Source organism: Carcharodon carcharias, chromosome 5 (assembly GCF_017639515.1).
Source record: "Carcharodon carcharias isolate sCarCar2 chromosome 5, sCarCar2.pri, whole genome shotgun sequence".
Classification (NCBI taxonomy): Eukaryota; Metazoa; Chordata; class Chondrichthyes; order Lamniformes; family Lamnidae; genus Carcharodon; species Carcharodon carcharias.
In genome coordinates, this window is record NC_054471.1 from 83,309,458 (window position 1) to 83,327,094 (window position 17,637).

The 17,637-nt window shown below is 40.6% G+C and overlaps 1 protein-coding gene across 2 annotated transcripts in view; it reads right to left on the reverse strand.

Moving 5' to 3' along the window:
- Positions 1-17,637, reverse strand: part of lmbrd1 (LMBR1 domain containing 1) — a 230,268-nt gene that overhangs the window by 158,734 nt on the left and 53,897 nt on the right. For both annotated transcript variants that reach the window (XM_041188279.1, XM_041188277.1), the window contains exon 4: positions 2,593-2,690. In XM_041188279.1, coding sequence (XP_041044213.1) covers positions 2,593-2,690 — 98 coding nt within the window. The remainder of the gene's footprint in view (positions 1-2,592; positions 2,691-17,637) is intronic.

Here is a 17,637-nt window from a genome sequence, read left to right on the forward strand (position 1 = left end):
ATAAGCTGGTTTAAGGTGTGTGTGTGGGGGGCGGAGAGATAGAGAGAGAGAGAGGTGGGGGGGGGGGGGGGGGGGGGGGTGGTGGGTCCCTACAACCACACACCACCCCCCCCACCTCTCTCTCTCTCTCCGCCCCCCACACACACACCTTAAACCAGCTTATATTTCAACTCTTTCTTGGACTCGAACTCAAGTTCTGTCGAAGGGTCATGAGGACTCGAAACGTCAACTCTTTTCTTCTCCGCCGATGCTGCCAGACCTGCTGAGTTTTTCCAGGTGATTCTGTTTTTGCAAAGAATTAGTAGATGGGACATCTGCATCAGCCAGCTCTGGACAAAGGCAAAGCTATTGGGACCCATCTCCAATGCTGTGCTAATGGTTCTACAGTTACCTGCTCAAAGCACAATGGGTTATAACAAGGGGGCTTCATCAGCTGAATGGCTCGACCCGAAACCACTCATCACATGACAGAGACTTGCTCTGTTTGAACTGCTTTAATTATACAGCTTTTGAATTCTGTCTTCAGTTGCGGTTTAATCTCAAAAAAGAGAACCGAACTCCAGGCTAGCAGCCTGTTTCCGTCTGCCATCATCCAGCAACACAGCAACAGCAGAAACAGAGCTCCGTCCAGGTTTAAACTGTCTGGCCCTCATCTACACTATTTTCTAAGGGGACGTCTGAATGTCTGTGCCAGTGCCTACTGTAAAACCAATTCATTTCTATATGCTTCTCCCACCATGGAAGTCAATGCTACTAGAAAAGTGGATCACCCCCATGGGTTTCAGCCAGCTAACCTCTCTGAAGGGATTAAGCATGGACTTTTGATTCTGGACTCTGGACTCACGTAAAACAATAATTTTTTTCCTGTGGTCCTTTGCCCTGTACCTCTTTCTTTCCCTTATCCCTCTTTTATTGTGTGAAAGTACTGGGGTTACGTAGCGACACTCCCTCCCCACGTTTTGAGTGTGTGTAAAATAAATTAATCCTCTGATTTTACCCTATATTGAGTTTGCTGTGGGGTTATTAATAGAGGATTGGGTCACTCCAAAACTGAGGGGTTGGCAAAAATACACCACCACTTATAAAGGGGAAAATCAAAAATCAAGAACTCCTTTCTCTTTAAGGATGGGTAGCGAGCGGAGAAATCAGGGCTGTTTAAAATTAAACGACCCCTCCTACCTGTAACATCAGCTTCACTAGGACAGTGCAGCAGGCCACGGACAAAGATGCCAGCGTGAGAGTAAGATGGAGAAGTAAAATGTCAGGGTAAAGTAAACTCGGGGTCATGCTTTGCGGACTAAGTGGTGTTCCGCAAACTGGTCACCCAATAGGTGTTTGATCTCCCCAACTTGAGGAGGCCACATTGTGAGCAGCAAGTACAGTAAACTAAATTGAAAGTAGTGCTCATGAATCGCTGCTTCACCAAGAAGTAGTGTTTGGAGCTTTGGACAGTGAGGAGAGAGAAGGTAAAAGGGCAGGTGTTACCTCTTCTGCATTTCATTGGCAAGGTGCCGAGAGAAGCAGATAGAAATTTGGGGATGACAGGGAACTGGATTAGGGTATCAAGTAGAAAAAAATCCCTCTGGAATGCTGAAAGGAGAGGATAGAGGAAGATGTGTTTGGTGGTGGCATTATGTGGCAGAAATTCCATATGGAGGTTGGTGGGGTAGCTGGTGAGGACAAGGGAAACCCTATTGTGGTTCTGGGAGGGAGGGCAAGGGGTGAGTATTTTCTAATATGTTTTGTCACTTGTTCATGTTGTTCTTTCCAGAATGCTTACCCTTGTCCTGCTATTATCACATTTCGCTTTCTTACCTTAATGCCACCATCAGCACCTCCTTTCGCCAGTACCACTACCATTAATACCCCTTTGTCCTTTTGATGCTCATGACATCTTTGTCAATCTCTCCTTTGCTCTCACCTATCACTGGCCTTCTATCCAGCTTCACCTGCTCCACCCCCTTTTAACAGTATAAATTTCATCATATTTTTACTTTTCTATAGCTCTGGAGGAGAGTCATACGGACTTGAAACGTTAACTCTGTCTTTCTCTCCACAGATGCTGGTAGATCTGCTGAGTTTTTCCAGCATTTTCTGTTTTTGTTTCCGATTTCCAACATCTGTAGTATTTTGCTTTTATCTAAGACACAATAAATGCTGACCTTGCCAGTGATGCCCATATCCCAGAAACAAATATATTAAAAAAGTCAGTCATTCAGCCCCTTCAGCCTGCTCCAATCAGGTTATGGCTGATATGAATCTTATCTCCATCCACCTTTCTCAGGCCCATATCATTTTATATGCAGGGGAGAGGGATCTAGTGAAAACCTACCGATGTCAGATTTAAAATTAATTAATAGTGCTAGCATCTACTGTTTTTTTTGTGGGGGAAGAGTTCCACACTTTTATCATCTTTCATAAGTAGAAGTGTTTCCTAACTTCTTACCTGAATGGTCTGGCTCTGGTTTTAAGGTTAGTCCCCCTGCCCCTGACTCCACCACCACTAGATTATGTCTTCCCTCCTCATAACTTAACATGCTGTAGAAAGCCATGAATCCTTTTTTTTTATATAAAGTATTTTGCAGAACTTACAGAACATTTATTGGGATCATCATCCTCCTTCTCTTCATAGTAGAAGTAGACAAATGGGATCCATAGGAAGACGCAGAACAGGATGATGGAGTACAAGGCTGTAACAAGAGAATAGCAATGATGTCCTGAGATATAAAACAACTCCATTTCTCAACTTAATCTTAAAAGCGTTTACATGGGACAAGCAAACACTTCAAGTGGGTTCTGATTTGTCCAGACTAGATTTCTTAAAGGACACCACTAATACTGTTCCAGCAGAAATGCCAGGGAGAATTTCCCAGATACAACTGCTTCCTTTCAATTCCCATGTACCCGAAGGTATTCTGCCTCGCGACTCAACCAAGAATGCAGATTTTTCCCAACTAGTTCTTCTTGCAAACTACAAAGCTAGCCCAATTAGCTGGTGAGTTTTAAATTTTAGCTTCAGTGCACTGATTAAAAATGAAAACAACTGATTTAATTCATTCACAACCGCCAATAAAAATGTTACAAAAGAACAGATTTTAGTGGGTTGATTAAAAATGAGTTTCAAATGAATAATATTTCACGCTACAATTGAGCATGCAACAAAAGTTACAGGTGTAAAACACCACTGCCCACCAACCGTGATGCATCGTTTAGGAAAAACTGCACAGATGTTAAGCCATAGATGAATGTAATTTTTCTATTAAGAGACTGCATTTATTACTGATCCACACATGTAGCAAACAGATGCACTGATTGCCCTTCTCGATTTTAAAAGCAGAATACACCACAGCTAGCTATATAAAGCAGCATTTAGTGAGGTAGATACGAAATTAGCAAGCAGAACCTCAAAAGTCATAATCTCTGGATTACTCCCAGTACCACATGCCAGTGGTTGTAAAAAAAAAAGGTTAATGCAGATGGATATGTAGCTGCAAAGGTGGAGGAGGAGGAAGGGCTTTAGATTAATGGGTCATTGGGACCCAGCTGTGGAGGAAATGGGACTTCTACAGGCCAGACGGATTGTACCTAAATAGGTCCAGGACTGAGTTTCTTTAAGGCGATTTGCTAGTGCTATTGCAGAGGGGTTAAACTAACTTGGCAGGGGTGTGCGAACCAGGAGGAATCAGAGACGAATACCAAAGTGCACAGAATACAGGGAAAGATAGATAGCAATAAAGTAGGAAATAGTGGTGTGGTCAGAGCAAGGGAGGAAGTAACACAGTCTAAATCAGCGCATGTAAGTGCATTTACAGAGTGTGATTAATAAGATTGGTATGTGGAAATGTGAAGTTATGGCTATAACAGACACCTGACTCAAAAAAGGGCAGGAGTGGATGTTAAATCTTTCTGGATACAAGGTATTCAGGAAAGATAGGAAAGGAAGGAAAGGGGCAAGGGTGGCAGGATTGATTAAGGAGAGCACTACAGTGCTGGAGAAGGAGGATGGCCCAGAGGGTCTAGGAGAAAATCTATTTGGCTAGAGCTAAGGGACAAAAAAATGTAGACTACAGGCCACCTATAGTGGAAAGGATGTAGAGGAACAAATTTGCAAGACAATCACAGAGGTGCAAAAATTATAGAATTATAGAGTATAATGGGGGGACTTTAATTATCCTAATGGAAAAACAGTATCTGAACAATGGCCAACTTCAAACAAGAGACAGAATGAGCACAATCAAGACCGATCCCCTTGAAGAGGAAAGGTAGGACAAATAAAGACAGAGCTCCATGGATGACAAAAGAAAGAGATTAAGATGAAGATAAAGTGTGCTTATGACAGATGTCAGGTGGATAATACAATGGAGAACCAAGCTGAATATAGAAGGTTCAGAGGAGAAGTGAAGAAGCAAATAAGAAAGGCAAAGAGGGAGTATGGAAAGAGACTGACAGATGAGATAAAAGGAAATCTCAAAGTCTTCTATAGGTATATAAATAGAAAAAGGGTATAGGGCCGATCAGAGAAAGAAGTGGGGATTTACACACAGAGGCAAGGCTGATGTCTTAAATGAATACTTTGCATCTGTCTTTACCAAGGAAGATGATGCTACCTAGGTCATGGTGAAAGAGGAGGTAATTAGTACACTAGAAGGATTTAAATTAGATAAGGAGCAAGTCTTATATATGCTGTCTATACTTACAAGTTTTTAAAGCACCAGGACCGGGTGAGATGCTTTAGCCGACAAGTAGTGACAGGGAATTCCGTACAGAGTAACTCACCTAATGACTCCTCAAAGCCCGTTCACCATCTACAAGGCACATGTGAGGGGTGTGATGGAATACTCTCCACTTGTCCTGGATGAGTGCAGCTCCAAAAACACTTAGGAACCAGGAGAAAGTTTCCCTCTAAGCCACTCGCCTAACTTGGAAATGTATCAAAGCAAAAGATAAGGCTGAAGCATTTGCAGCAACCTTCAGCCAGAAGTGCCAAGTGGATGATCCATCTCGACTCCTCCAGAGGTCCCCAGCATCACAGATGTACATAGATGTACACAACTCGATGTACTCCACGTGATATCAAGAAAAGGCTGAAGGCTCTGGATACTGCAAAAGCTATGGGCCCTGACAATATTCCAGCAATAGTACTGAAGACTTGTGTTCCAGAACTTGCCATGCCCCTCGCCAAGCTGCTCCAGTACAGCTACAATACTGTTATGTCATGGCAGATGATGGGTGCCAAGTAGATCAAATCCACGAGGGACACTTGATCATGCGGTCACAATGGTTTTGTAATTTGTATTTATTTCAAGATGCGTGCCCTGAATTTAGTAATGTTAAGTCCACCACGTCCTTGGAGATTTTTTAGAAAACTAAATTAAATATTTATTAACAAAAGAAAAGATTTCAAGCACATACACAGGTCTACGAATTACTACTATAATATTTCCTAAAACCCCTAATTAATCTGCCTTCCAGTTATACCCCCGTTAAGGAAATGGTAAAAGAAATAGCCTGGTGAACAGTAGAATTCAAAGTGGCTTCTCCCAGCTTCAGTTTCTGTAGACAGCAGCTTAATGCACAAATACTGGAGGCTTTTCACACTTCTGGTAGATCTTATAATGTCTTCTGACACACGTCTCATTCCCCTTTATACATATTTCTGCCTTTTAATATAAATCCCATTGTTCCCTTATTTCTTTGGAACTTTACCTTTCTCATAATACAAATATTTTCATGGTGCTACTATCAGTTACTTTTGGGAAAAATAAACGCACTGCTTGACCTAGCTTTTCTCTTGGTGTACCATCATACAATTTCTTTGAAATTCAAACTACCCTAATTTATCTAAAAATGCAAATCTCCTCACCTCGCCTTCTAAAACTTCAGCCATGTATTTAGCATCTGAAACCTTGCTACTTTGATGAGTCAAAGCCCCCAGGCCACCTGTCTCCAATTTAATTAAATTACGCTCCCACATAATTATGAGAATTATCATACTTTCATGACACACTGGCATCTACTGGAAAATTGTCCTGTACACAAAAAGCAGGGCAACTCCAACCCGGCCAATTACAGCCCTTCAGTATACACTCGATCACCAGTAAAGTGATGGAAGGGGTCATCAACAGTGTGGTCAAGCAACGCGTGCTTAGCAATAACCCGCTCACTGTCACTCACTTTGGATTCCACCAGGGTCACTCGCCTCCTTGATTAAAACATGGACAAAAGAGCTGAACTCCAGGGGTGAGGTGAGAGTAATTACTCTTGAAATCAAGGCAGCATTTGACTGAATGTGGCATCAAAGAGCCCTAGCAAAACTGGAATCAATGGGAATTGGGTGAGGGGGAAACTCTCCACTGGTTGGAGTTATACCAAGCACCAAAGAAGATGGTTTTTCTGGGACCCTGACAGTGGCTGGCTCAAGTCCAATTCCAGTTCCCACTCGGCAGCCTTAATATAATTGCTTCCCTTCATTCTTTCACGGGATGTGGGCATTGCTGGCTTGGCCAGCATTTATTGCCCATCTCTAATTACCCTTGAGAAGGTGGTGGTGAGCTGCCTTCTTGAACTGCTGCAGTCCATGTGGTGTAAGTACACCCACAGTGCTGTTAGGGAGGAAGTTCCAGGATTTTGACCTAGCGACAGTGAAGGAACAGTGATATATTTCCAAATCAGGATGGTGAGTGGTTTGAAGGAGAACTTTCAGGTAGTGGCATTCCTATGTATCTACTGCCTTTTTCCTTTTAGCTGGTAGTGGTTATGGGATTGGAAGGTGCTGTCCAAAGGAGCCTTGGTGAGTTCCTGCAGCACCTCTTGTAGATAGTACACACTGTTGCCACCATGCACCGGTGGTGTAGAAGGGAGTGAATGCTTGTGGATGGGATGCCAATCAAACGGTTCCTTTCTCCCAGATGGCGTCAAGCTTCTTGAATGTTGTTGGAGCTGCACTCATCCAGGCAAGTGGAGAGTATGCTATCACACTCCTGATTTGTGCCTTGTAGATGGTGGTTAGGCTTTGGGGAGTCAGGAGGTGAGTTACTCATTGCGGGATTCTAAACCTCTGACCTGCTCTTGTTGCCACAGTATTTATTTGGCTGGTTCAGTTCATTTCTTGGTTAATGGTATCCCCCAGGATGTTGATAATAGGGAATTCAGCAATGGTAATGCCATTGAATGTCAAGGTGCAATGGTTAGGGTCTCTTTTGTTGGAGATGGTCATTGCCTGGCACTTGTGTGGCACAAATGTTACTTGCCACTTGTCAGCCCAAACCTGGATTTTGTCCAGACCCTGCTGCATTTGGACATGGACTGCTTCAGTATCTGAGGAGCCACGGATGGTGCTGAACATTGTCCAATCATTAGTGCAATCAGAACATCCCCACTTCTGACCTTACGATGGAAGGTAGGTCGTTGATGAAGCAGCTGAAGATGGTTGGGCCTAGGACACTACCCTGAGGAACTCCTGCAGTGATGCCCTGGAGCTGACATGAGTGACCTCCAATAGCCACAACCATCTTCTTTGGTGCTTGGTATAACTCCAACCAGTGGAGAGTTTCCCCCTCACCCAATTCCCATTGATTCCAGTTTTGCTAGGGCTCTTTGATGCCACATTCAGTCAAATGCTGCCTTGATTTCAAGAGTAGTTACTCTCACCTCACCGCTGGAGTTCAGCTCTTTTGTCCATGTTTTAATCAAGGAGGCGAGTGACCCTGGTGGAATCCAAAGTGAGTGACAGTGAGCGGGTTATTGCTAAGCAAGTGTTGCTTGACCACACTGTTGATGACCCCTTCCATCACTTTACTGGTGATCGAGTGTATACTGAAGGGTTGTAATTGGCCGGGTTGGAGTTGCCCTGCTTTTTGTGTACAGGACAATTTTCCAGTAGATGCCAGTGTGTCATGAAAGTATGATAATTCTCATAATTATGTGGGAGCGTAATTTAATTAAATTGGAGACAGGTGGCCTGGGGGCTTTGACTCATCAAAGTAGCAAGGTTTCAGATGCTAAATACGTAAACATGGCTGTGGTTTTGACCAATTTCCATCAAGTTTCTCTCCTCCCATTCCTTCCCACTCCATCCCAGCATGATTCCTTCAATCTGTACTTATTAATAAATGAATGAATATTTCTGTAAGCATGACCCAGACCTCCCTGTCACTTGCCATTACAACACACCATCCTGTTCCCATGCCCACATGTCCATCCTTGGCCTGCTGCAATGTTCCAGTGAAGCCCAATACTAACTGGAGAAACATCTCATCATCCGATTAGGCACCATTCAGCCTTCTGGACTTAACATTGAGTTCAACAACTAGACCATGAACACACTCCTCTCTCTTGACCCCTTTTTTAATCAAATTTTAATACCTTTTTATCTGATTTGCACCAGAGACATCCCTGAAATTCCACCTGCAGCTTTTTGCATTAAGTATTTGTGAATTTCTTAAACTAAGGAAGACTGGAGAATTATGGCCAGTGCCTCTGCAATTTCCATTCTCATTTCCCTCAGTCTCCTTGGATTTTTTTTATTCTTTCACGGTATGTAGGTATTGTTGGCTAGGCCAACATTTATTGTCAACCCTATATCGGGAACAATTTTTCAGTACTGAACGTGCTGTCAATGTTCAGGAAGGAGTACCACTCCTGGTTCAAATATACATCCCCAACTTGAAATCAGAAACTTGATGGAAATTGGTCAAAACTAAGGATAGTATCAAACTAAGGAACAATAATAAACTAAGAACAATTTACATTAAACAAAAACACAAACAACTAGATTCTCTATCTCAAAACCACAAAATTTCAGAAGTTAATATGATGAAAAATATAATAATATTCATATTTTTCTTGTCATTGTGAAATAGGTTTACGGATGTGATTATGGGTGGGCCTGTCTGTGTGATTTAATTACATTTGGAGTCACGTAGACTGTGGGCCTGTGTGCTTGAAATCATCAAAAGAAGCTAGGTGTTGAAATGAACTTGAAATGCTAATAAGTAAACATGGATGCTGGCTTAGCATGTAAGGTGTGAAGGGAACTTGCATTTTTAGATAAATGAAGGGATTGTTTGGATTTTAAAGGGATGCTAATCTGTTTACAACTAGCCAGATAAACAAGGCTAAGGAGTGGGTTTATTTTTTTCCAAAGGTTACTGACAATATTGGCAACATGAAAGTTTTTATATTATGAGGAAGATACAGTTTCAAAGACATATGGAACAACAGAATTTACATATTAAAGAAAGAAAAACATATATAAATAAGAGTGAAAGGCTATGTGAAGAGAAGGCCATGTAAGATCTAACAGGAGTGTGTGAAACAGCTTTCAAAGAAGCCTCCAGCCATTCATGCAAATGTCTGCTATGTAAAATAACTGAACTTGGGGAAACCATTTGGAATTCGAGTGGGTTGTGTGTTAACTTGCTGGTTGTTTTAAATCTAAAATCTATTTTGGACTGTTGCCTTAAGGGGGTGTATAACTGGAAGTCAGGTTAATTAGGAATTTTAGGATTTGTTATAGTAGTAAATAATTCTAGTCTTATGTGTGTGTTTGAAATCTTTTATTTTTTTTAATAAATATCCTAATTTAATTTTTAAGATCTCTAAAGGTCTTGATGGACTCATTACTTCTGAGTTAACGTTTCGAGTCTGTATGACTCTTCAGAACTAAAGAGTAGAAATGTGGTGAAATATCCACTGTATATCACCTCATCTTCCGATTAGACAGGTTACATCCTTCCGGACTTAACATTGAGTTCAACAACTTCAGATCATGAACTCTCTCCTCCATCCCCACCCCTTTTTGATCCCCTTTTTTCAATATTTATTTTTTAATTTTTATGTATATTTTTTCCCACTTGTTTCTATTATTATTTCCATTCATTGTTTTATCCCCACCTTTTAGCCGATTTCGCTCTTTTTCCCCCCACACCATCCCCTCCCCCCACCCCACCCTGTCTAGAGCCATTTTTCACTTGCTCATCCTGCTTTCTACTCTTAATGTCACCATTAGTACCTCCTTTAGCCAGTATCACCACCAACAACACCCCTTTGAGCTATTGTTTATGGCATCTTTTGCAATCTCTCCTTTGCCTCCACCTATCACTTGCCTATCCAGCTTCACCTGTCCCACCCCTCTTAAACAGCATATAATTCTCCACATTTCTGCTTCTCTTTAGTTCTGGAGAAGAGTCATATGGACTCGAAACCTTAACTCCGTCTTTCTCTCCCCAGATGCTGTCAGACCTGCTGAGTTTTTCCAGCAATTTTTATTTTTGTTTCAAGATTTCCAGCATCCGCAGTATTTTGCTTTTATCATTACTTCTGAATTCAGTGCACACTGAATTCGTAATAAATTCGTAATAAATACACATTGCAAAACCGTTATCACAGCGCGACCAAGTTTCCTTTATGGATCCTTTATCATCTGCCATGTCATAACATTAAATTAAATGCAATTGAATTGAACAATGGCAGTTGAAATTTAACATAAGTAATTGTCAAGCACTGCACATGGGAAGGAACACTGGATGACACAGGAACTTCATTAAAGTTGTTGAAATAGTCATGGATGGGAGTGGAAGAGATACAGATGTTTTCTTACACCAGATTCTCCTATCAATGCAGAGTAGCAAATCCAATAGAATGTCAGGCTAGAGAGGCAAAAAGTAGAATATAGGTCAGATAAGTTATAATCAAACTATATGGGTATCTAAAACAAAAACAGAATTACCTGGAAAAACTCAGCTGGTCTGGCAGCATCGGCGGAGAAGAAAAGAGTTGACGTTTCGAGTCCTCATGACCCTTCGACAGAACTGTTCAGACCAGCATCCAGTACTGGTAGCCAAGAAACAAGGTAGGCTCTTAATTGCGGCAAGTGCAGAGGACAGCCATGTCAGGCACTTCTAAGCAAGCAGGTAGAGTAAATGTCCTTGAGGTCTCTCTGTTGCACAAAAGCATGTGCCAGTGTTTGAGTCTGGGGTGCATTTATGTTGTTTTCAGTTCTTACATCAATCATGATGAAATGAATTGTAGAATCATTATTGAAGCAAAAATAAAGACATGGTTTCTTTTAATATTAATTAGTGCACGATTGGTAAAGCTCCAAATACCACAAACAGCTTCCATAATTCCTGAAGGCATCAGAAGATTGATATCTAAAGAACAAAAATTAATGGAAACTACTGCATTTTTTTAAAATCAAGTCTTGAAACAGAGTAAGGGCAATAGATTTTAGGGATGTGGCTGCCTTGAATGTCCTAAACATTTCATTCCCTTAATGATAGCAATAAAGCCATCTAACACTGGCTACTATGTTAATAGCAATCTCAGATTATTTGTATCAAGCATCATTACAAAAGGTTCTCTGAAGCAAGAACATCCTCTCCTAAAACAGGTAGGTTACATGATCCATATACAATATGACAATAACAACCAAGTTTACTTCAGTTCATGACAATTAACCAAGTTCCCACCAAAATAACTCACTTCACTCATACTCATTTACAGCTGTACATATTGGCCACATGTTTACTCTTCAAAGCCATTGCATACCGTTATTTATTCTATAAAGTACCTCCCTGAACAGCTCCACTCTCAAAATACCAATCAGCTTTTAAAGCCATTGGGATGATATTTTAAATAAAAGCTGTACATAAAAGCTTCTCCCAGTCAGTTTCATCAAATTAAATTTTCTTTGGTTATCTTTAAATAAATCATTTTAAATTCAGTGCAACTCAAATGATTTAATTTAAAATATTAAAGCAAAGTTAGGATATTCAGATTTTATTTTCCTAGATGGCAGATTTTGTTGACACATGGTTATGCTGATGGAGGCAGCCCTTATGCACATTCCATTCCATCTGTCATAGCATTAAGCCTTCTAAACAACATACAGGATATTAAATAAACTGACATTCAGCATTCTTTGGAGAAAACTTGTTCTCCTCTGTTAATAACCTTTTCAATCCCAGCTGGCTCATCTGGGAACAAATGGGATACTAAAATGCCACAGAACACACCACCAGCATATGGCTGAGTGTTTAACAAACAATATTCATCATGCAAGCATGAATATTTACACTCAATGGGAATGTATAAAACAGTGTGATGTCCTGTTACATCCAATATAACATAGCAACATAAAAGCTTAGGAGGCTATATATGACCAAATATCTAATTAATTCCCTCAATAAAGCAAGACTCAAAATGCAAAATGCTGAACACTGTTTCCAGATACATCATTTACTACAGTTGTCCAGCTGCTACAAAGGGATCACCACAAACTTAGCTTTGCTTTTGTTAAGGTTGACAAAGATTGCCTGTGCACACAGCAGTCAAACCTACACAGACTTCAGATTACATTTCAAAACCATATCTCATTCACACAGTAGGGTGTGGAAGCACAGGAATTACATTTTCATTGTGTCCATACAATTAGAATAATTATTATTCCACAACCATTCCCCTCTTAATTTCTAGATTCTAAAGCAAACAGCATCAATTTTGCAGTTGTCCAAGTTTAATGCTGAGTCGCTGGAACATAACAGGAAATACTTTAGGTTCAACATGCAGATGTGAATGAATATTCCACAACTATGGATGTGGCACACTATGATGGCCTATTAGTTTCAAGAACATGGTTTAATGGTACATTACAAATGGGACTGCAATCAACCTTCTCCACAGCTTTATAAACTTAAATATTAAAAAGGAACCGAGTTACCAGAATGAAAATCAGGACCACTAGAAGCCTGCAAGAATTTTTCCGGAGTTCTGGAAATTCTCAGAATCTCTACCAAGGACAGCTCATATTTTCAAATGTTTTAAAAAAAAATGCCAACTCACTGTTCCTAAAAGCACTATTGAAAATACATCATTACATCTCCCCACTCTCACCTTGTGTGCACGCAAAATACTACACTGGCTCACCAATACAAATTAGCTGTCAGGCATTTTAAATACACACAAGCTCACAAATACCCTCCAAAGAGTTTACAGTCACCCTGCTCAGATCTTTCCCAATATTAACTTCCAATCATGTCCAGAAAACGCTAATAAAGATATGTATGTGGGGACAGGGGCTGGAAGACTTCTTTTCCAGGTTTTCTTTTCCCATAATTTACTATTTGTGGGAACTTGCTATGCAAAAATTGGCTGCTGGATTCCTACATTACAAAAGTAACTATACTTCAAAAGTACTTCATTGGCTGTAAAGAGATTTGGGGCTTCCATGAAAGGTGTTGTATATATTCAAGTCTTTATTTATTATCTCTAATATAATGCATGTCAAACATTTGTTAAGTATGTTAAACATTTGAAGCAAATATACATGCAAACTAAAAAGCAGAAAAGTTAAAATATCTAACAATTAACAAAGACCTGCAAAAAAATTGAGGCGTAATAATCTTCATTGCAACAATACCCTTTTAAATCCCCATCCCATCCCTCCTACGCCATGCTTCTCATGCATAGCCATCCCATTCGTCCCTCTCACATAATCCCCATCCGTGCCCTTTACACCACCCCATGCCCATCTCCCATACCATCACACGCCTCACACCTCAACCTACCCCAGCACTTCACTCAATCCAATCCTTCCAGCCAGGATAATTCACTGCTGGGCTCCCACTGCCTTCCAAAATGTAACAACAATCGCAGTGAAATTAGTGTATTTGTTGCAACAGTACTTCGTTAAATCTGAATCCTATGCCATTCCATCCTTCCCATGGCACCCCTCACATGCCATAGCCGTCCCATTCCACTCTGGGGCAATAAGGGATGGGTAACAACTGGTGGCCTAGCCAGCAACACCCACAGCCTGTGAAAGAATAAAAAAAACTTAACAAGCATGGATAAGAAAAGTGGATGCCTAACCTGAAGGGCTGAAGTTAGGAGAAAGCTTGATCAACTAAAGTGGGCAAGGAGTAGAAATGCTCCTTTCTCCAGGTAGGTAGGTAAAATTTAATTAGCAATGCCTTTACCCAGAATATAATTCTAAAAGGATGCAGCTAGCAAGAATGTGGTATAATCCCAGTAAACCAAATTACCGAAAGAGACTTGGTCTGAGAAAGACAGCAAGTGGGGCAAGTAAAAAAATAGTTAGGATTTTTGGCCTTAAGTCAGGGTTCAGCATATGCACAAGATCAACTATTACTCGAGTATATATGGCAACCAAACTTACCAAATAACCCCCCAAATGAAGAAATTACCAATAAGATTTCACATTTTGTAATTTATTTTAACACAAATCAGAACCAACATAATTAAACATGAATCAAAAAATTATACTTCAAATAGTAATGGTAAATTTAACTTTTAATTGTTGATATAACAATGGTATGCCTTACACAATGTGTGCCCACATCACTCCAAGCACATATGGCACAATTTGCAGTTCCAATGTCCTCTAACTCGCCGTCTGGAAAGTAGCATCTCACTTTCCCACTCAAATGATTCGGCCCTCAGGTTGCCTTCACCAGTTGCCGTATTCCACCTTAGGTCCACAAGCACTGTTAACACCAACAAGGCATACATCCACGACCTCTCCCTCACTTGGGTCACGTCAGTCCCGAAGCGAGGCTTTTCAGAGTTCTTTTTGAACTGACCAATTAACAATACCCGGTCAAAGTCTGGTCAGTCCTCTGACACAAACTCTCAGCTCTTTCGAATGACTGAGCTATTTGCACCACTTTTAGGTCACTCATACATCGCTTCCCCAAGGCTTCTGGAATTCTATTTTTTTCTATTACTACCAAGCCGAAAGATGATCTTTTCATATAGAGCTTTGCTGGCTTCTCTTCTTTCTGTGTCTGCCTGCTTTCTCTTTGTGTTTGTATTTATGTGCAAATCACCTTAACCGTCCAACCTCTCCTGTCTTGCAGCTCTCCTGTGTGTCTGACTATATGGTTTCCACATCTTAACTTCCTTCCTGCTCGTATTACTTCCAGGTCAAGGGCCACCAGGTCACATCTCCCACTGGCCCCGACCTCCTAGCACATCCTCAGGACCCACCGACAGATCTCCCAACATCTGTCCCACCCCAATAATACTGCCAAGGTCTGAAATCTTCCTATCCAATCACCAACAGCACTCATGGCTCCCAAAAAGTACTCCCAAGGCATGTGACTTTCTTAACTGATGCTCCACCAAAGCCTGATCACAGAATCCGAGGTCCACCCGCTCCTTCTCCAGACATCCATGATCCAACACAATCACTTAACTGGAAACTGGACCAGTAATCTGTGCAGGCTCCTATCACAGTGCAACCTACATTATTATAAGGTCTGAGGCCCCAACATCTAGGGCTCCTCCCCATTTGAATGTTGCCTGTTAACACTGTGTGGATAAGGCACCCAAGAATAGGTACACCCAAATTTCCAGGCCCATATGTTTATGCACATCTTTCCAGTGACATTTATGACCTGAAACTGCTTTAGGCAGCTCTTTTAGGATTCACTCCAACCTGGTGATTGCTGAAGTGTGCATTTGAAATCGCTATCTCTCCAGAGAGTTAATGGGAATTCAAATCACAGCCCTAGAAACCTTTTTTTTCCACTCTGTTATATGCTCAGTACCTTCACATCCTAGACTTAAGTGATCGGCTTTTTTTACATGATTGATCTCTCAAAACATTGGAATTCTCCAACATTTAAATTTCCAGATCAGTCCATGTTAGCAACTTGAACAAAAAGCACTGGAATATTCACAGTGAATTGAATGAGCAAAAATTACTGATTTTGGGGGGAAATACAACAATGTAATTACACTAAAAATGATATGTGCTTCTATATGGATAGTAGATGCATGGAATTAAACACCATGTACAACTTCATTTCAATCCAATTGTTTCAATAAAACTTAAATAGAATTCATTGAAAAGTTACCAAATTATAAAAGTGTTAGATACTGCAGCCACAGGGTTATGGTGTGTAACCCCTACTTATTTACTGATGCAGCTGTCAAATAGTTGTGGTTGACAGTGACCTCTAGAATTATATGAGAATTTGAGTGTCAATTAATAAAGACTTTTAAAGAGAAAAACGTTACAGGAGCAAAAGTGCAGCTAGAGGACACTATTCTTGATTATGTCATACTCTTACGATATTTCCTCTGGGTTAGTAGTCCAAACGCTCTTCTCAATATAATATTCGAAATCAGAGCGTGGGCTGAATCTATGGCCAAGTTCCAGCCCAGTCGGCACATTTGACAAAACAGCAAATATATTGCTGCCATTTCCTCCTTCCCTCAATCTTCTCCCACTCTCTCCTGACCATCGTGGTTCATGGTGGGTCATACCTCGATGAGCTTACATAACACATGGTTAGTCTTTGCAAGTGCACTTACATAAATGAGTGTTAACAGTTTATGTAATCATGACATATAATGGAGCAGTGTCTAATCCTATCCTCACCCAACATTTATACAACTCAAAGTCACTAGGTAGCAAAATCCAAGTTGATTCTTCTCTCTCAGGCTCCAGAGCACCAAGGCCAATTGTAACTACTGCTACCCTGGAGTTGCAACTTTTGCCTCTACATTTGTGTGTCATATCACTCAAATGCAAGCATTATGTTTAATTTAACAAGTAGTGCCAAAAGGCCACAGTTTTAAATCTAAAGGCTCTTCAAAAGCAGTTGAAAATTCTCCAGCTTTGATGTAGGATCACCTTGCAAAATAGCAACCTGGATTTGCTCTTTCAATTGCTGTGTGTTTCAAGCATTTTAGGTTTAATTTAAAATGAGTTAACATTGAACTATGATTAGGGCATAGAATGAGTTAACATTGCGCTATGATTAGGGCATAGAATGAGTTAACATTACACTATGATTAGGGCCAAGCAAAGGTGGAACTTTCAGCTTTAATAGGATAAGATGAAGTATTCACGTATAATGAGCTAAATGAGAAAAGATGGACTAGAAACACTTCAGCCATTCGGCCTGAAGTAATGAAAGCTTCAATTACTGTCCGTCAACAGAATGAACCAGTTATGAGGGTTTTACTACCTCTCTAGAGAGACAGTTGTACTTAAAAGCCTGGAAGATAATCAGCAGGCACAGTACAGAATCTATCAGTTAAATTCACAGAATATAAAAATTGATCAAAATTCAATATCAATATCAAGCAATGAGCAATTTTTGACCAGTTATCACATTAATACAGTAGACCATGCAGTGCATATCATTGGTATTGTCAACTGCCTTGATTAATAGTGTCAGTCTTTAATGATCAGTTAGTGCCTAGCACTGAAAAGAGCTGGTGTCGGCCTGCATGTACATCTGTTAGTGATCAGACACTACATAAAAGTTAAAAACCCAAATCTCTCTAAATGGGTTTTGTCACAGACGTCTCATGCTGATCAGCTTATCCTACAATCAACTGGAATTTATCTAATCTGCAATTACCAAAATGGATGACATTCTGTCCTATAAAAGTATGCCAGAGGACCGCACCAATAAGCATTAGAATTCTGGTAGCAACAGTCATCTGCAATATGATGTAGTCAATCAACAATGGCCCAGATTTTGCAGTCAGTGACAAAGTGACATTCACCATTTACCCCAAAGAAAGCTGCCCACAAAGACCTAGCAATCTCTGTGGCATGAATTGCATCTTTCCCCATATTAAATTAATTCCCGCATT